The sequence below is a fragment of the Rissa tridactyla genome, chromosome 1 (genome assembly GCF_028500815.1).
Source record: "Rissa tridactyla isolate bRisTri1 chromosome 1, bRisTri1.patW.cur.20221130, whole genome shotgun sequence".
NCBI classification, from domain to species: Eukaryota; Metazoa; Chordata; class Aves; order Charadriiformes; family Laridae; genus Rissa; species Rissa tridactyla.
This window is the reverse complement of record NC_071466.1, coordinates 88,684,946-88,705,206: the sequence shown is the minus strand read 5'-3', so window position 1 is coordinate 88,705,206 and position 20,261 is coordinate 88,684,946. Positions and strand designations below refer to the sequence as shown.

Here is a 20,261-nt window from a genome sequence, read left to right as displayed (position 1 = left end):
GAAGGTAATAGAAAAAGTTTAAAATAAATTTTTTTCACAAAAAACTCCAATTGTGCTTCATGATGGCCCATAAACCAATCTTACCTCATCTCTAGAGCATTTTGCTTTGCTGCAATAGTTAACTCTGGATTTTAATAAAAATGACAGAGTATATAGAAATAGATGTAAAATCTTCCACATTCAATACCTTCAAATTTCATTTTGGCAACCGCTTCCCCAATAAGAGAAAATTCATGATATTAACTGCTTCTTTCAAAGAGAAGTAATGCAGATGTGAAAATATTCTCTTACCTGTGACAGGAATAATATTCCTCATGAACAATGCAGGTATTATTCCATATAATTAAAAGAACTTAGCACTCCCTCCTAAGGAGACTAAATATTACTATTTCACAAAATGTATGCTGAACCAGAACTCAACTATAAAAGCTGCATATGCCCATCCACTCTCTTCAGTCTTGAGTTCAAAGGACTCAGAATCTAGAACTGGCAAAACAAACGTGAGATTACTGAGGCACTTTCACAAGATGGTTTTAGCTAAACAGCAATGATACAACAGGAGCTATGCCTTAAATCTGAGCAAGCTGCTATCCTCTCAGCTGCCGCTGAAATCTCTGCTTTATCTCTCACCTCCAACTGCTTTGCCATGAGGACAGCCAAGCAGTGCAGCAGGTGGGCCATGAGTTCGCGCGGTCTCCATCTCAGGAGGTCTTCAACACCTGGCTGGGCAAAGCCCTGAGAAGCCTTGTCTGACCTCTGAGCTGGCCCTGCTTTGAGCCAAAGACCAGAGTAGAGACCTCTTGAGGTCCCTCCCAGCCTAAATTATCCTATTATCCTATGCTTTTTATGCTGTTTTCTGAGGCGCTTGTATTTTTTCTGCTGCGAGTTCATTAGGAGTGATGCCTTTTTCTTGCTGGCAGGCTGATTATAATTTTGTTCTCTTTCCTCCCCTCCATACAACATTTTTCTTGGAATTATGACAACTGGCCATCCATTCACGCAGTTTACCACCTTTTTCTGGTCCCACCATTAGCAATTCACACCATGTTTAAATGTGGAGTTTAATACATATCTGAATAGGATTAAATGAAGGTGATTAACTGCAATAGCAGAGGACTAGACCCAGGAGGCCTCTCTATTCCTCTATCTTGATTGCGCTAGTCTAAAAATAATACAATGCTATCTTCCATTAGCAAGGAATTTATATGCTGTTTCTCTCTTGCCTTTTCTCTCAGAAATGTAGATTTATTTCGGACCAGATTTTTACCAAACCCAGATGGAATAGCTACATTTACCTTTTAGCACAACAGTCTTATGGCTATCCTAATCACTTCCAATTGTCGGAAGCACCTTATGGAGTAAGGCTTACCTTGCTCATTGGCTAACTGCTAACTGTTTCATCATTTTGTTTTTTATATGCCATACGTTCACTTATGACCTAGATGAAGTTCCTACGCTGATTTTAACAACATAACTGCTATTTTTATTACTTTTCTTGTGCTTGTTACATTTATATAGTGCTGCATTGGAAGGAAGAAATAAATATAGTAACATTTAGATGGTTTCTTTTTGGAGTGAAGCAGCTGACCAAGGGCTGGAACCACTATTCCAGATTGAAGTCATGAGAGGTGCTGCTCTTCTGTCTCAATCAGATACATGAAACCATGTGTCTCCAATTGAAAGAAACCCAACATATGCCAATGTGTAGGCATTCAAGGCTGCCTATGGCCAACGGGATGATTTTGTGCTGTGGGACACGACAACAGCGTTTCAGACTCATGAAGGCAATAGAAGGAATTAGGTAAGAATTTTCCATTATGTTTCTTCATCTTACCTGTCTTCCCCTTACTGAATTGTTAATTGTTGTTGAATTTTTTTAATTGTTATTCTTTCCAATTGTGTCTCAGAGCAAAAGGCCTTCTATACCTGAACTATACTGGAGGAAGTTGACAAGAGAGATGGATACAAGCTACGTGCGCATGATGCCTTCATAGCAAAATTGGGTATTCTACTCTGCAATGCATTCTATGAAACGTTCTACCAGCACTATTGCCCCTGAATAGATATTGAGTCTTTTAAAAGAACCCCAAATCATATTATTCTGTAACTTCATAAGCCTATTTAGCTCTGTTTCTACTGCAGAATGGAGAGTTCCTTCCATTTCCACACATGTGGACCTACGTATCATCACAGCCTTATTTCCTTGTTACATGCTCGTTGATGGGAAAATGAACAAGGAGTTGAAGTTGTACAACAGGCTCAAGTACTCTCCTACATTCCCGTAAGGCTACAAAAACTAAGGTGAGAGATGACCGGTGTAACATCCCCCAGAAGAAAGGGATCTAAATGTCATAAATGCTTCAGTCACCTCCAGAGAGGGATATCCCAGTGTTTAGTTTTTACCAGTGCCAAGCTATGCTGGACCTTCATAAACAGACAAACACTTGAGAAGAAACTAGGGCATCACAGCAGTTCAGGCTATTGGACTTGTTCTACTGAGGCACCTGGGAGCATTCTTGGAGTCCAATTTGAGAGAGCTGTTTTTGAAAAAGGTAGACATCATGAAAAATGACAGGTTTTTTTGCTTACAAAATTTCAATGGTATATGTGCTACATTCAGTTGAGGTTTTTGTTTTCCTACCTTTACAATGGAATCTGGTGCATGCACAATTATATTTAGACTGTAAAAGGCTAATTTGCATCAAAGCAGCAGAGGAACGAGCTTTTTAATCCTTTCTTACTGTGGTAATAGATAGACTGAAATTTTTCACAATTATGAAATATTTCAAAAGCTCTTTATGATATGCATTTAATTTCTGGGCAGTTATTTGAAATCCAGTGCAGTTTCTTAGCTGGAAATATAAAAATGCCAATGCTTTTTAACACAAGCATAATTTTTTAAATCAAGTATTTCTGACAGGTACATTTTCAAGGAGGAGTTTAAAATTTCCCTTGCTGATGATTGATGCCTGTAAGTCTGTAATCATTCAGTATTATTTTAATACAAATATTTAAATGGAGATGAAAGACCACAGAGAAGAAGCGATACTAATTCAAATGTTAACAAAAATTATGGAAATACTTACGGAAAATATTTTTCAATATGCACTTAGGTTAAAGCGGACTTTGATATCAACTGCTAGACTTTTATTCTATAGTAATTACAAGTCTAACTATAGACAATTGTGAAAACAAGGAGGAGAAGAAGGAAAAGGGAGCTTTGATATTTAAATATTACCATAGTTGGACTTCAAACATTTTGAAGAAGAAAATGTACCAACTCCATCTGTTGTAATGGTACAAGGACATTCTAGATTTCAGACACCTACTTAAAATCTGTGCAATTGATTTTCCATTTTTTTCTCTACAAACGTATTTTTGTTTAATTACAAATATCCATACTAAAAATTCACCAAGCAGAAGATCTTTAAATACTGTGAAGCTTACAATTATAATAAACTGCTAGTTTTTCTGTGGTGGGTTTTTTTTTTTGTTTTGTTTTTTGTTTTTTTTTGTAAATAGTTTTACAGTATATATATATATAAGATACCATTTCTATTCAGAAGATTTTTGCATATGTTCTGCACTTTCTTAAATGCTAGTTACTGAGTACTACAATTAAAAGGTTACATAAATACATGCATATTCAATTAAAGAATTTTCATAAAAATGTAGGTACTTTATGTTCCAGTACCTTCTCTTTTTCCTTTCTTTCAGCCTTTCTGCAGAGAGGAATAGGAGGAGTAAGAGAAAATCAACCACTTGAGTCAGATTTTAAAGTTTTCAAAATCTTGAGCTTCTGGTAAATTCTCCTCTGTATTGAGAACATCTAAATACATACATTTTGAATTGAACTTTTAAAAAAGTATTTTCCTGTATTTGTCTCTGGAGGGGTGGGTAGGAGGCAAGAAATATCTGGAAACGTTCACCGTTTAAGTAGAAAAGTTATTTTTTCTTAAAAATTACTGCCTCCTTTCCAATTTGTCTCATTAGCTAAAACCTGATTTTTGCAATAGGTCCATAAGCAAATCTTCTTCACTTACAGTATGTTCAACAAGATCACTGTTGCAACCAATTGAACTTTGCATGCCCAGACTGGTGCAGACCCACCAGCTCTGCTGAGCAAAGCCACTGAGCGGAACCCGGACGGCAACCTCATGAGGACTGGCAGAGAGAGAGAACTGAAATAGTAACCTTGGCCAAATCCCTCATTGTCGTTGCCTCAGTGTCTTCACTGGCAGAGTAGAAAGGAGACTGCTTGGCTCTCCGTAGGTGGCTCATTGGAGCAAGTACTGAAATTAATTATGTGGGTTAAGAGTCACTGAGCTGCACTCCAGCCACGTGGAGAGTTACACATCGCTAAAGAGGAAAAAAATAAGTTTGCCAAACTTCATTGAGTTTGGAGCAAAAGACCTCCAACTGATGGCTTTTATTTTATCCCTCCCTTAAATTAAAACTGGAATATTAAATATAGTGCATATGTACATATCTATACACGTAGATTCAGCAAAATCCCTACAGAACAAATCCTTCATTTCTTTCCTGCATCCATTCCTGAGCCACCTGTTCCAGATATATGAACTTTAAATGGTACATCTTGCTACTAAACTTACTTAATTTTCAAAAACGATTAAAAAGACCGAGAAAACTACTGTAATTAATTAAATAATTTTAAATAGGCTGGTTATCAGCAAAGTGAGAAGCTGTTACTTTTTGGTCACTTTTCCTATGACAAGCAAGTCATTAGGTACTGCTAAATACATATGAACAAGTGCGCATACACTGGAAAAGTCAAAGGGATAGGAGGCAGGAAGGGAGAAGGAACAGGGCCAATAATATAAGTTTATTGGTGAAGGTTTGGAAACAGTTTGTAAGCAAGATTACTTTTTCTTGTGTAAATCCCTACTATACACAATATGCTGCAATCTTTTCCTCCCATAGCAATGCTGTTTCTAGACTAAGGGAAAGTTCTATTGATCCAGATAGGAACAGATTATTATTAACCTGATACAGAACTTCTTTTGACTCACGACACTGTCTCCCTTCTAAATAACCACATTATTTTCCTGCAATGAAAACAAAGCACAACGTGCCACGCAAATTCCTATACAGAATAACATAATGAACTTAAAAAACTATAATCATGTGTCAGAGCTTTCATCTCTTGTGCCCCAAAGGTCCAAGACAATTTTAACTGCACCATTTTATATCTACAGCAATAGATCACATTGAACACCTGCTTGCACACAAGATTAGCAACAGCTCGAACAGTTTGCCTTGGCTTAATAAAAACATCAACCCTCTTGTGTTGGTAATTCATTTGCAATACTGAGGAAGAAAAATAGAATGCAAAACTAACAACTTGGCTAGAAATCAACATACGCTGGGAAAACTTTCTGGAATGGGAAACAAAACAAATTAAAGTGGTGAAGACACTTTGTATGTGAGGATTAAAAGTGGATACAAGAGGTGATTACTTCACAGACACAACACAAACTAGTTTTTCTTTTGCTATTACATCACCTATCACATCAATTATGTTCAGTGGATATGAAAACACACTCCCTGAAGGGGAACCCAGGATGCTTATTCTATTTCTTTTAAGTAAGAGAAGGCTACAAAGTGATTTGATTACAACCTGTAAATTCCTATATTGGGAGATTTGGTAACAAAAGACCTTTAAATCGAGAGGATATAGGTACATTTATAACTAATGTTGGACACAGAAGCCAGGTAAACACAGGCTAACAGGTGCAAACTTTTAACAATAAGAGCAACCAGGGATTGGAACTACTTAATGAGGCTGTTGGAGTATTCTCTAATAGTGGGACCTAATACAAACAACTGAGGCACTATAGGTACGGGTTCAACTACAGCCACCTGGTAGGAGCTGCGCTTCAGGAAAATCCACTGGCAGAGAGTGGCGGTATTCTCTCTTCATCTGATATTCTTGTATGATGAAAACATCAACTTCTTAAAAAAAAACCAAAACCAAACAAAAACCCAAATCAAAAACCCCAGTCTCTTTCACTACCATTAGTGCAGTTTTTGGAGTGACCACCATTCCTCTGCACCGAACTCATGCTCATCCAGAGGCTCCCATTTACAGACAATCCAAAGTCTTTGTGAAAACTAGGTAGCAGATGCTTGTAAAAAAATATTTTTAATAGGACAGCAACTTCGTAATGATCTTTAAGATGCAATTTGCAATTTGAGCACAAAGTATGTTTTCACTGTCCTATTTGTTACCTACAGTTTAATAAAATTGTACTGCAGTCAGATATGAGTTCCTTGTGTTTTATCTGTATTCCCCTGTTCTTTATCTGCTCGCTGCACTGTTTATTTAAGATTTTAAGAAAAGTTCTGTCCAATTTATTACAAAACCTCTGGCTCTGCTACCTGACAAAGACATGTAGCCCCATCTGCAAGCTAGATTAGGGTTTCATAAGCCAGTATGCTTGGGGGCCATTACCACAGAAAGGGAACTGTATTGTACTGCAAAGTGGCAGCCAGGTGGCTCCCAGCGATAGGACCAGCAATAATCAGCTGCAGAGGGCTGTACATGCTTTGTGAAGGGCTCCCTCCCACTTCCCCGGGGACAAATCAATGGCCCAAGCTTCCTCTGTCTGTCTATTTCATGCATTTTGCTGCAAAGCCAGTCAGCAGATCAATACTGATTTGCATTCTGAAGAACAAATAACCTTTATTTATTTTTATAAATAAATAAGCTCCCGCTAAACTTCCAAAAAGATGCTGAAGATTCAATGGCATTATAGAGAGAGACATCCTTTAATGGTAATGATGCACAAAAAGGATTAGCAGACTCTGGTGGAATCTGCGGTGCTAACAGTTCAGCTCTTTTGTGGATGGGTATTCAAAGTACACGAAAAATGCTGGTTGTCAATTCTAAGTTTGCTGTTGCTCATTAATTTCCACATCAGAATTCTGAAGAATCTTCCAGTTCCTCTGTATGTCATTTATTTTTGTACACAGTTTGGAAACTAGACATAATGGGTAATAGAGGAAACTGAGGAAGAACAAAAATGGCACCTTAAAAAATAGTTTTTCTTGCTGCACAGTGTCAGGAAGTTAATGTATACTCAGAAAGAAATGTTATTGAGAGATGAGTATTCTCTCAATACACGGAAAGTGTTGCAAATTTACTGCACTATTCTTTACAGAGTGGAAAGTCCTCTGTTACACAAATAACTTTTTATTTTGTTCTGCAAATATTTGATTTCAAGGGCTCTTGCACTGACTACATTCCTTCTAGGAAAGACTGCAGACAGTACAAAGAGGACGGTTTGGGGACGCTTGCAATCTTCTTGGCTTCATGTATTAGGGAATCACTATATATCGGTCTGCCTTTGCAAATGGAAATCTCTCCACTATCAGATTTCTAATTTACAAGAAGAGCATAAAACTGAAGTTGGAAATAAGAATGTAAGAAAAAATGTTTATCATCATACCTGAACTACTACAAATGAAAAAGAAAGGGAATAGCAGTTCTTGAATCTGGGGACCTGATTTAATTGCACCACAAGCACTTAGTTTTAATACTAAACAACATCTTCTCTGAAATTTATCACTCGCCTATACACGGCAGCATGCCAAGGAATTTTAGAAGCCAGTGGAGCAAGCACTCAGATTGTGTAAAAGGATGTAAAGGCTCCATTAGTTTCAAGTAATCTACACCAATTATAATGCGATCCATAGAGATGTTTTACAACAGGAAACCAATTTACTTGTCTTTTAAAGGTTCAGTGAGGCTCCACCTGCCAGTTTTTCACAGCAGACTTCCTGACAAGCCCACACTACCATCTCCCTCAGACACTGGCAATCTAAATTACATAATCTTTGTTAGTATATGAAGATAATTTCAATTATTTCTATTGTTTTGCTGGGCAGTTACTGTGTGTATATTCTTCTACAATGACATCTTTTACTGAGATCTAAAATGTAAATACTTTGACGGGGTGAATGCAATATCATATCTAAAATATGTTGTGATCTTCTAACTCAATTTTCTTGACACATTTAAAAACTAGCAAGTTACTGCAATTTTACTTTTACGTCCTATTCAGCAGCGTCCCTTCCTTCACATTTACTTGAGTTAGGAGGGCTATATGTTAAGAACAGTTCCATGCATTAGGGCTCCCCCTACCTCAAAGGAAAAACAAATGCCTCCCGAAAGTTCTCCTGCCACTATCAGGCCTTTCAAGTACCTGTAGTAACGGGTTTGCCTGATAAGACTTAGCATATTGTAGTGACATAGATGCTGGAAAGAAGGTTTCTAGCCAGTCTGGAAACTGCTGCCTCTTTCCCTTTCCATCAGTAGCAAGTTAAGTCAAGGCAGAGGTACCACACTCCATTTCAAACACGACATCTTCTAGTTAAAGGAGATAAAACACTGGTGTCCACCCCCACATTTGTAACAGTAAAATAAAGAATTCTAAAGTATTTCTTTGAGATCTAGTTATTACCTGAAAAATAGGAATCAGTGCAACAGCAACAGTCCAAAAAAGGTTTCAACACCACTATAAAAACAAGACAGTCTCTCATCACAAGCAGAAAACAACAACTTTTGTTAATGTTAATTTTACTCACGTGGTACAAAGCAGTTTCTGGTCCAGGTGTGCCCATGACTTCTTGTCTCAATGAGTCCATTTGTAAACTAGGTAACAGTGAGTAATGACTTGGACTACTACTCTTGTCTCCTTTCTTTTTGGACTTTTTCCCAGTATCCTTTTTGCTATTCCTCTGAAACATGTAGTCTTCTTGACCTATTTTTTCATTGCTCATATAGCGAAGCAATGAATTTTCTGTTGAAAGAAAAGTAATGCAAAACATCATTGTGAATTGTTGTATGTATGTTAATCCTGCTTGCGAAGCATATAATATTCTTGCTAAGAGCTACTGTCAATTTTAACCCTTCAAGAGTATTTCTTTAACAAAACCCATTTGCTTCTTTGGTCTGGATATAATATGAAAGCGATCTTTTGGTAGGGAAAATTCCTAATTCTTGCTGTTTTCTGGTATTTTTGGCAATAAAAGGAACAGAATATAAAAGAAGACCCACACCAATAAATTCTGTCTTGGAGTTTTCAAAAAACGAGCAATGATACACTTATGATCATATCTGTGATCTTTTAAAACAAGTTCCTAACGAATACAAATAACTGTGGTGTCATACGTTTAAAAGTATTTTGCTTTGAAAATTCATTTGAGATCTTTCACCATATCATCCATCCATTCCCTGAATACTCTTCCAGCACCTACGAGCTTGTAGCTGAGGGACATCCCAAGAGAGAAACAATGTTTGTGAATTTAGGAAGCCTCAGCAGATTTGTCTTTCACAAACTTGTCTGGTCTTTCCTTGTATTAATGTGAACTTTTAGTATCCATAACCTCCTGTGGCAAGAGGTTCCTTAGCTTGAACCCAATTGCATGAGAAGCCAGATCTTTTTCTTTTAAACCAGCGCTCGATGGAGACATCTGATGTCTGTTGGGTCTTGTTACGGAAAAAACAGTGACAAATCTATTTTCTTACTTCATTCCACATAAGATTTTATAAACCTTTATTATGTCCTGCCCAAATTCTCCCAAACTGGTGATGGCCGGACTACTGAATTGACCCTGGTTTGGAAGCCACTCCGTATATCTGATCTTTTTTGTAGTCTTCTAAACCTTCTTCAATTCTACTGTATTTTTCTTAAAGAGATGAAGAGACCACCAGAACTGCACACATACCCAGTATGAGCAAGAACTTACACACTAGCAGAAGAACACTTCTTTATTTGTCTTGTATTCTTTTCCTAATAGTTCCTAACAGTGTTTCCTTTTTTGATCCCTACTGAATGCTTACTTAATAAAAGTATTAAGTATTTTATAACAAAATTTTATATTTTTATTAATGCTTACTTAATAAAAGTAAGCATTAATAAAAATACTTAGTATTTTTATTGAAATATCTATCATTACTGTAACATCTTGTTCCAGGGTGATAACAGCCATCTCAGAGGTTATCATTTTGTATGTGAAGTCACATATCTGAGCCTCACAAATCAGAATTTTGAAGAACTTATTCTCAATGATTTTGAAGTGAATCTCATGCTGCTGTAGAATGTTTTCCATCCAAAAAGAACTCATGAAGACAGAGAAATGTCATATATAATTGTCATTTAACAATAACAATATTAATCACTAATAACCATACATTTGTGCTCTAGTATTATAAAATTAAGGCCAGTTCTGAAATGGACTGGATAATACAGCTGAATCAATGAAATGCCAATATAAAGTTAAGCCAAATAGCAGGGCTTTGCCATCATGATTTTCTTTTGCCTGGCTGAGCAACTTCCCTAATCCTAATAAAGGCTCTGCAAAAAATTAAGAATGAAAGAACCCCTAACAGGTTCACAAAAAATATTTACCTAAGCAAGCAGTAAAGTAACGGCTGAAAGTATGACAAAACCCACAATGCCTTCTAAAAGATGCGTGTTCAGGTCACTTACCTCTCCTACTATCTCTTTTTATTTTATTGGGGTCTTCATAATCCCCCACCCAGTTATATTCTACTGGCATAGAAATAGGCCTTAGTTTCCCTGGAAACAGAGGAAAAAATTGAGATCGTGCACCATAAGGCAGTATTAAACTAACATTCTTTAGGAGAAGAACAAATTATGTGCTAAGCTGCTATTCTACAGGGTTGCTTAGGAAGGAGCGTCCAGCATCACCTCTGAACAAGAGGTTAAGATAGAAGTTCTATTTTATTTAACAGACAAGAAGCAGCTAAGTATTTAATGGATTTTTTTTAAGTTTAGAAAATAAATCCAGTGCCCTAAAAAAATCACCAGCGGACTGACATCTGAGACTGACAAATGCATTCAAATTACTGTAGTTTTCACTCAACAATATCTATTTATTATTCTGGAAGCCCCTGGCACACATATGGAGAGAACACGTTTTAAAGCATTTGTGAATTGTTGGTAACAGCAATGTGTCCACATTACTAAAGTACCTTCACAAAGAGCATCTTTGCTGGTGGGCTTAAAAGATCCAACAGTGACTGAGTAAGAAAAGAAGCAGAAAAACTCTGCATGTAATTTCTTCTGCAGCGTTTCATCCACCAAAAGCCAAGTACATTACTATTAGTGAATTCACTTTGATTTCAGACAGCAAGAGACAGAAAAGCTGAAGACTATTATATCTTTTAAATTTTGGTTTTGAAGCTGCTGAATTGATTTTAAAAAAAGCTGTGAACTATGATTTCTGCTTAAGGATTCCACAAATATAGTTGGAAATTCAGTGAAAGTGTGCTGTGCAACTTAGTGGGGTTACTTAAAGTGGTCAGAAGTTTTTAGCAAGTTAAATCTGGCAGACTGAGAACAAAATGTTTTCACAAGAAGGTCAGCCCTTGCTCTTTTTTGAATCATTCTACTGGTCACAAAACCAAAAAGTGGGAAAATAATTTGTTTTTAAAAGTAGCAGAGCTTAAAGTAACAACTTCAGAAGTCTTGTTAATGATTTTAGTAGAAAACCCCTACATAAAGGTGATTTGGCTTATTCCATGTTTTGGTTAAATCCATGATACACTGAAAAAGAAACATGTGTTTGTAATGAAAACAAATATTCAAACATGTCTGTTGACCTATTGAAGTATGGCATCCATCGGAAATACACCAATACCATGCAGGCAGCGTAACGGTAAAAGGTTGTACTGTCTGTACTGGTATCAGGAAATACAACATATATATTTAACTTTTTATTTATCATTTATTTTACTATTTATGGACACATATTTAAGTCTGATTGAAGCCAGTGAGATTTAGAGCACACAGTTAAGAAGTCATTTCCTGAGTGGGGATGTATTTGGCTCATGTTTACTTGATCAGAAGTAACTTTCAATGTTTATTTTTTCTAGAAATACAACTTTCTCTTGTTTGTGAGCCTGAACTCACAGTATCTTACTGAAAGGATCTGCACACTTAAAAAGATACAAAGGCTACAGAATCATATAAAGTCTGATTGTTATCAAAAGCTATAGCCATAACAAATTTCTTACAAAATCTCTAGCTGTTTAAAATGCTTGAGGTTTCGTATCTGGCAATAAAACTGCAATGACCAAATTTTTATCTTTTCTCAAATTCAAGTTTCACGCGCCTGCTACCTCTGCTAATCCCCTCCTTGTTAATCCCCATGGATTCCCTAAATCTGTTTTCCCCAGTGACTACACTCAGGAAAATGTCTTCCTTGGGATGTGAACAGAAGCTTTCTGAGGCCAATTAGCAATCATTAAACAACAGCTGGAAGCCAGTAAGAACATGAAAGAGAAATCTCTTTGTTAACATTGTCAAAAAATGTCACAAGATTCCAATAAAGAAATTATGGAGGGCCCTATTAACCTCTCACAAAGGAGTACTGAGAAATATTTTTGAAAAAATTAACACCACCACATAATTAATGATGAGTACATGTTGAAAACAATTATTTCTCTAGGCCTTGGAACTCTGTTTGACCTTTTTTAATGGGTCACCATAAGCCAGAAGAGTGTTATTGTCATTTTCCAGATTTCTGTGAAATCTTAAGGTCATGCCCAGCCACCAATCTTATGCTAATAAATGCCATGTGGGTAACTTCAGAATTTTAATGCTGAAATGGTAATATTTATAGAAAATACACTTAAATGAAAATGGTCTCGATGGTGCGAATTCATTAAAAAAGAAGTGAGATCAAAAGTGAAAGGCTGTATAACAAATGTGTTAAATAATGACTGATTTTCAGTGCAGTCTTTGATCCATGTATTTATAACCCTTTCTGCTAACAGAAAAAAAGGCTTAAAAAGCTACCCTGTAACACAATAATGGATTCAGCGGGCCTTGAAGAAGAAAGGTATTCCTCTTCACTCTAGACCACCAGTATTAAAATTTAACATCCGGAACAGAGAGTACATCTCTTTTAATGGAACTGACTGCATCCACCAATTGTAATAGTTGAAATACTGGCGTAATGAAATTGATATATCCACTTTGAAAACTTAGCAGTTATTTTGTACACTATGGGCATGGTTAGAAAACACCTGAAAACACTTTGAAATCAAAAGGATACTGGGGATTTTGTAGCAGGATTTTGTAGTTGTGCAGAAAGGGTGCATTTTATGAAAATGCATCCTTTAGTGTTGGGCAAGCACATTGCTCCAGGTCCTGAGGATACTTTACACAGCTCAAGCTCAGTTTGTATCAAGGTTCCCAGGTGATTTTGGAGCTTGGCCGCACGATGTCCTAAATTTACGCTTTGTCATAAATTAAGTCTATCTTCTTCTCAAAGGGATATGATGTCAGGATTACTATAACAACTCCGATATACAGCTTGCGCTCAGTTTAAAAACTGAAATAACACAGCAAGTACTGTGAAAAAATATTCGACTGTGTGCTCAGCTAATACCATAGTAGTTCAAAATATCTTTTTTAAATATGAGATTTCCTCTTCATTTTATTCTATGTGCTAACGACTCTACGACTGCACAATTTCATACTCGGCAGCAGGAAACCAATTCTCTCAGTCCAAAGCTGAAACAAGTTACAATGCTAGCTAAAGGAAATGTTCCAACAGATTCAAAGGAAAAATAACCTGGAACATAAAGGTTTGAGGAGCAAAACTCTCACCAGAAATTGTTTTTGGAGTTCTCAGCCTAAAGAAGTTAAAATCCAAGGCATGGAAGTAGCATGAATACACGGGTGTGTGTTTACATGCAAAATTCTTTCTTAGACAATATATAACCTCAAATAAAGAGGAACTGCTATACATAGGAAGTCATCATTTCCCATATAGGAAGTTACAGGGGGTTAATACAGTATTACAAAAAAAGCATTCTATTGTCAGTCATACTTCAGAAAAATTAAAGACTTTTAGACAGCAGTGCAGCATGAAAGCAGCATGTCATCTCTTAGTAAATCTGAAGTGCTTTTGATCTTTAAAACTGTTATACTTGAGTAAATTTTTCTAATGCTGAATTCCTGAAACTATGCAAGTCTTGCACTTATACTGAGATAACAATTCCGTCCTGTATTTTTATTAAAAATACATGCGTTTCTGTCAGGTTTTTGTTTGTGTTTTTGTTTTGTTTTTTTTTTTAAATGAAATGATACTGAAGCATAATCTGGAAAACTAAACCGATAACAAAATTACAGAACTTATATTCAGAAAAATCAGCAATATAAAACTGGACTTGCCCTCCCTATCATACTAAGTAATTATTTTTTTCTTGCACAGAATAAGCTCTTAGGTTAAAATTGGACTAAAGTTGTACAGAATTCTTAGCAAAATCAATGGCCATTGAAAACGTTTTCATGCTTAAAAACAAAAGCAGATGCATTAAAATCCTAAGATCAACAAATGGTGATTATCCTTATTAGATCAATGCCATACCATATGTTGGTGTGCTCTCTCTCCTTCCAGGACCACTTGTTCTTCCTTTCTCATATTCATAGCAGTACAAAACTGCATCTTCTTCAACCACATTAAAGCGTTTCCGATATTCTTGGTCAAGAAATGAGTTTGGAGATTCGGATCCTGTATGAACTGGCTTGCCCACTATATGTCTGCCAACATCATCACAGGGGAGATTTCCCTTTTCATCCCTTTAGTAAACAAGAGAGTTTTTTAATATATTGGAATAAGACAGTGTTTAATTTTTTTTTTACTGTGACTATTTCAATAAACTTGGGAATATGTTAAAATTTTATATAAGCAGGTAACAGATGCCATCGACCAATACGAGGATCACAAATCATATATGCATATGTATGCATGTATGTGGCAGTTATCTCACATCTCTGCTTATTCTATTATTTTACAGGGTTTATCCATCTTACTGACTTCACTTGAAAAGAATCATAGAAATAAAGCTGACATGCAGCTAATTTTTTTTTTCCCTTGGGCTTTTTTTTTGGCATCTACTTAGCATTTTCTGATTTAGGGCAGAGAAATAATGTTGACCTTACACTTTTATATACATCAGACAGTTTGAAGACATGGCTATATGGCAAGAATGGACAAATTCAATCTGATTCTTTACAAACTAACCTCAGAGCAAGAAGAACCAGGGACCCATGATGTATAGACATTTGACATAGTCTTGCACAATCTATTCAGGCCTAGAAGTTGTATAGATACACCCATGCAGTACCAAATAGGGTGTGTAGCACCTGATCATGAGCTGCTATCCCAGGACAGCAGTGCATTGCAAGGCATGCACTTTGCAGTTTCTGCAGAGATCCCCAAGATGATTTTGCCTTTTCCTTCCTAGTATCCCCACCCCACTCTCTGAAAACGCAAGTTACTTGAAGGCATCAAACAAGAGAGCCAGCTGTGCCTGGGGTAGGAGCCCTCTCCTTGCACTAGATGAAGCAGGGCTCAGTGACGCTGCTAGTAGGACTGTGCCTGGAGATGGCTGCAAAAGACCCTATCAGATGGCAATTTCTGAGCAGCAAAATGCATAGGAGGCAGCCAAGAGAGAAGCTGGGGCCTCATGCCCTCACTGGAGAGAGCTTCTGCCCCTGTGGGCTGCCATATGAGTTCCAAGCCGTCCGGCGTGCCGAACCACGCTTCCCTTGGCACCCTGAGACTCCATCTGAGGCGGAAGCAGTCAGTCATGGAGGATGAAAAAGGGCCATCCTGTGTTGGCTGTGACAGCACAGCAGCACTAACCCCCGCTGACCGCTTCGATGGCTTTGCCAGGCTGCTTTCCCCAAACAGGGATGGTGTTGGCTTATCAAGGGGGACTAGTGCAGCCCTACTGGGGCTGTGAGCTCATCTCCAGTCACAGAAAGACCTTCTGAGGTGACAGTGCTGGGAGACCACGGCAGGTAACACAATGGAGACTGGCATAAAACAGCCGGATGCTAATCAGAGCTGCAGGTACCATCAGGGGCTGGCACACGGACGGCTGTGCGATAAGGAGGGCAGCCTGAGCTGGAGGTATCTTTACTGCGAGCACGGAGAGAAGTGCAGAGCCACGAGGCAAAAAGCCTTTGTCACCACCCTCTGGAGATGGCGGCTTCAGTCCTCACCACCAAAGGTATTTGACAAATTTGAGCAGGCACTAACTTATGACCAGCACTTCTAAGTAACTGGCACACAGAAAGTGTCGGTCCCTCTTTTTCATGCCACCTGTCGGCATACATCTGTTGGTATCATCACCAAGGCAGCATGGCTTCAGGGTTTTACAATTTACATCCAAATATCAAGTCTTTTACTCTATTCCAGTAACAAAAGGAGGGTTGGTTTGTTTGGTTTGTTTGCTTTTTTCCCCTTGGAATGGCAACAACAAACTGAGAAACAGATGCTGAACAGTTTGATAATACCCGAAATAAAGACATGCTTAAATATAGTTAATCATAGACAAAAAACCCTGATGAAATACCAAAACAGATTATTCAGAAACACTGTACACTATGTGACAGGTTTGTGAAATGAAGTGTAGTCCATTAGGATTAAGCTGATAAAAAAAAATCAAATGTACATAGTTTAATCTCTCTGAAAGATTACAGCTTGTACTAATATGTATTATAAGATTTAATCAGAATTGGTCCAAACTACTGCATTATCATCATGCTTTAAGAAATGTTATTAATAAATAATCAAAATGTATTTTGAATATCTCAATTTCTAGAGCAGACCTCAAAAACTGCTGAGCAGTGAACATTCACTAAAAATACTTCAAAAAAGAGGATGCATTTCTTCTCAAATAAAAGTATTTTTGTGGTGGTAAACATGATCAGTAGCAGTACAAAGGCACTATTTCTTTTAAGATAGTACAGTCTCAGTTTCAAGAGCAACAGGTCTTCACCATATAACTACTGCATTCAAAGAGAAACCTAAGACTGTTTTGGTTGGGCTTTCTTTTTGCAGCTTTCTTTGTTAGTGGGTTAGAATTAAATACTTCATTTTTTCCGTGGATTTTACAAAAACCATGTCCTTAAAATATTTACACAGACATAACAAAATACCGTTATCAGAGAGGTAAGACACATTCAATCTTTATGAACAATTCAAGTGTCATGACTGACGATGTTTTTATTTAATTAGAAGGCAAACAAAATAGTGAACCAGACTACGTACTCTGTCTCTTTGTCACTTTAAGACAGGTAGTAGAGTAATTGTGTCAGCAAGTTCAACTGGTTCATACGTGTCACATTTGAAATAAAATGGCAATTTTTTTTTTTTTTCAAGAAATAAAAAACAAGCCAGGTAACAGACAAGGCAGGGATGAGGAAGGAACATGGGACTCAGCTTATGGCTTCACAAAAGGCTTGTGACATGTGACATCACCTAAATCATGAAGTGGAAAGTCACTCTTTTGCCCTGGAAGGCTTTTCGTATCTCTGAAGAGTAAGAATTTATCATAGAATCACAACTTCTCCTCTCCACTAAGCAATTTCATTTGCCACATACCTCACTCACTCTTGGATAACCCCCAGGGAAGTCTTGTCAGTGTCAGGTCATACATCTTATTAATTGGCTATAAGAGTTACTGATAAGAAAGTCTAAGAAAATCTCAGCTACCAGAAACTCAGGTACAAGAAAGGACATGCTGCCCTTACAACCTTTCCAAGAAAGTTAACTAAAAGAAAAACAAGTTTTTTAAAAAATACATTGACTAGACATATGATAGCCGGTGTCTAAGAACATGGAAGCTTTAAAAATACTGATTCCTCTTAAATACGTTCCTAGACCTCTGAGCAGATACTATTTATAGGCCATAATTCTCTCAGAATTTAAGGAAAGCAACATCTGTGTACATTACGGAATTATACTGAATCATTTGAGGTCGTGTAAGGGTAGGGTGATGAATCTGCAAGGAGGATCTGCTGCTTTTCTGGCTCAGCAAGCCCAGAGACCTGGGAGAGATGAAAATGCCTGTTCCAGGTGGCAGGTTGGAGTAACAGATCTTCCATGGTCACTGCAGAATCCAGCAGAGCAGACACACTCAAACGCAATCCTGAAATTTGCTCTCACACTATCAAATCAAATATATCTAAAAAAGAAAACACTATGGCATAACAAAACAGCGCTCTTGTTCAAGTTGAAAGTTTCTTGCTTTTAGCTCAGCCTCCCTTGTTGCATCATGGTTATTAGGCAAGGGCACAGATACAAACCCTTTTCCTAGATACAGGTTCAGGCTTTCAGATAATTTTTGCTCTTGTGAAGAAGGACGAGACTGCCACAGACAACAGATTACCCCATATTTGAGAAAATGGGGTATTGAACCTTCTTTTCTAAAGGCTGTTGTCTGTTCTGCAGACAAGACACTGATTCTGACCATTGCGGGTCTGATTCAGCACATCTACCCTTAATAACCAGTTCACCTGCAAAATGAAGTATTATCACCCTAATCCCGCAGGGCAGGCTGATAAATGGGTAGGAACGGAATGGTCAGTTACTTTACAAATATTTTTGAAATCGAATTGCACCTGAAATGGTATTTTTTACCTTGGAACATAAGGTTCTGTTGGAGGAGGGGGTATGTAGAGATCCTGAAGGGCAGAGCTATCTCTTTTTGTAGGTGTGCTGATAGTGCTGGATGGCGTAGCAACACTGCTCGTAGGACTTCTAGGAATAAGAGGCTGGTTCAAAAGAGAGAGAGAAATAACCAAGATTATCCTTATATATTATACATTTTTATTTGAGAAAGCTATGAAAATTCTATAGTTCAGAAAGTTAAATACTTAACAGTTCTAATGTTTTGTGTACTTTTAAACTGACTGAAAAAACACTCATACTAAGGAGACAGATCTACAAATGGACATGTATTAGGCTCTGATTACATCTTTTTCCCTTTTGCATAGCAAGATTATTGCCAATGCCCATAAAAATAGTAATCACTAGAGCCACTGGTGAAATCTTAATGAGTAAGTAACATACAGCATCCAGTGAATTCCTTAATTAAACTAACATTGTAAAGAAAAAGTCTAGCGTTTACAGTAAAAGGTGCATAAGTAGGCATTAAATTGAATGTCATCTCCCCCCATCTGCTCTACAGCTTCAGAATTAACTGTAAAAGCTTCAGTTTATGTCTGCAGATGTTGTAAAATCAGGTACTCTGTCCTCAGAGCACACGCAGTATGATAGAGGATAAACTAGAGATTATTATTACTCTTCACTCCCCTGGGCACACTCCTCACAAAGTAACATTTACTCATAGGTAAATAAATTGTACCCTCCTTGCAGAATAATCATGAATTCTAGCCATCATTCCAGTCCAAATAGGATTCTTCCTCTTAATCACATCTCCCTCTCTCACGAATTAGGCACCCCTTTTTCTTCCTCAACTATCTTGGCTAGCTAAATAAAGACCAACCATCTGAAGGCTTTATTAAATCACTGAAGGTTGGAAAGTATAGCAAGATTTTCTAACAGTCTCTCTACAGATTGCTTTAGTCTACTTAGTAACATGTCTGCTTAATAACAAAAGTCTCATGTTGCTTGGCTTGTGTGATAGCTAAACTCAAGCAGAAGAAAAAGGAAATGGCAAACCAGCAAGTACAGCAGTATCTTCATATACCCTAAAATTAATCTAATATTAGACAAATGCTGAGTTTTGCTTTGAAAGAGTTCTTTCCCCTCCATCTTTTTGAAGAAAGAAGTGTTGGGATTACCGTTACGGGTTCAGCATACCTATAACTTCTGACTTAAATAACTACTGGAGGATACAAACGTTTCACATTGTATTTACGGGTGTGTAGAAAGATCCTTCTGCCAGCAATATTAAGAATAATTTATGACAGACCAACAGAGCATTCCTGTGCAGAATAATCAGTTCTCATTTTCAAGATATTAATCTTGACACTGTAGCATTATGCCTATACTGCAGAAAACCCCAGGAGTCCAACAGGAACGTTTTCAAAATGTTGGTCTTTCATAAGCTTGTGATGAGCCATTTGAATTTATGTTTATCAAGCAAAGCCCCTACCATTGCGTTACTTTTTTTCAGTCTGTATGTCTGAATAATGCATGCCACTTAGGAAACCTCCGACATCCTTTAGCCAGTTACTGCCTAGTTTTAGGAACAGAGCTGTGTTAGATCTTATTTATCTCAAACATAATACAATGTATGCTTAAAACTTTCTTGTTAGAACTTTGCAAGTCCACCTGTAGAGCAAGAGCTATAACCTGACACAAGTTTTCCCTTTCTGAATGTTAGAAAACCATCTCCTGTAAACAGTGGTACTGCTAAATTCTTTCCTTGCTCATTAGAGTTA

At 37.3% G+C, this 20,261-nt stretch overlaps 1 protein-coding gene across 7 annotated transcripts in view; it reads right to left on the bottom strand.

Annotated features, from left to right (window-relative positions):
- The window catches only part of CNKSR2 (connector enhancer of kinase suppressor of Ras 2), a 217,889-nt gene that overhangs the window by 74,063 nt on the left and 123,565 nt on the right, over positions 1-20,261 (bottom strand). For 5 of the 7 annotated variants that reach the window (XM_054211248.1, XM_054211269.1, XM_054211288.1 and 2 more), the window contains 4 exons: positions 18,493-18,626; positions 14,428-14,639; positions 10,515-10,604; positions 8,608-8,822 (listed from right to left, as the gene is read on the bottom strand). In XM_054211248.1, coding sequence (XP_054067223.1) covers positions 8,608-8,822; positions 10,515-10,604; positions 14,428-14,639; positions 18,493-18,626 — 651 coding nt within the window. The remainder of the gene's footprint in view (positions 1-8,607; positions 8,823-10,514; positions 10,605-14,427; positions 14,640-18,492; positions 18,627-20,261) is intronic. The other 2 variants (XM_054211258.1, XM_054211278.1) reach the window with 1 other exon arrangement.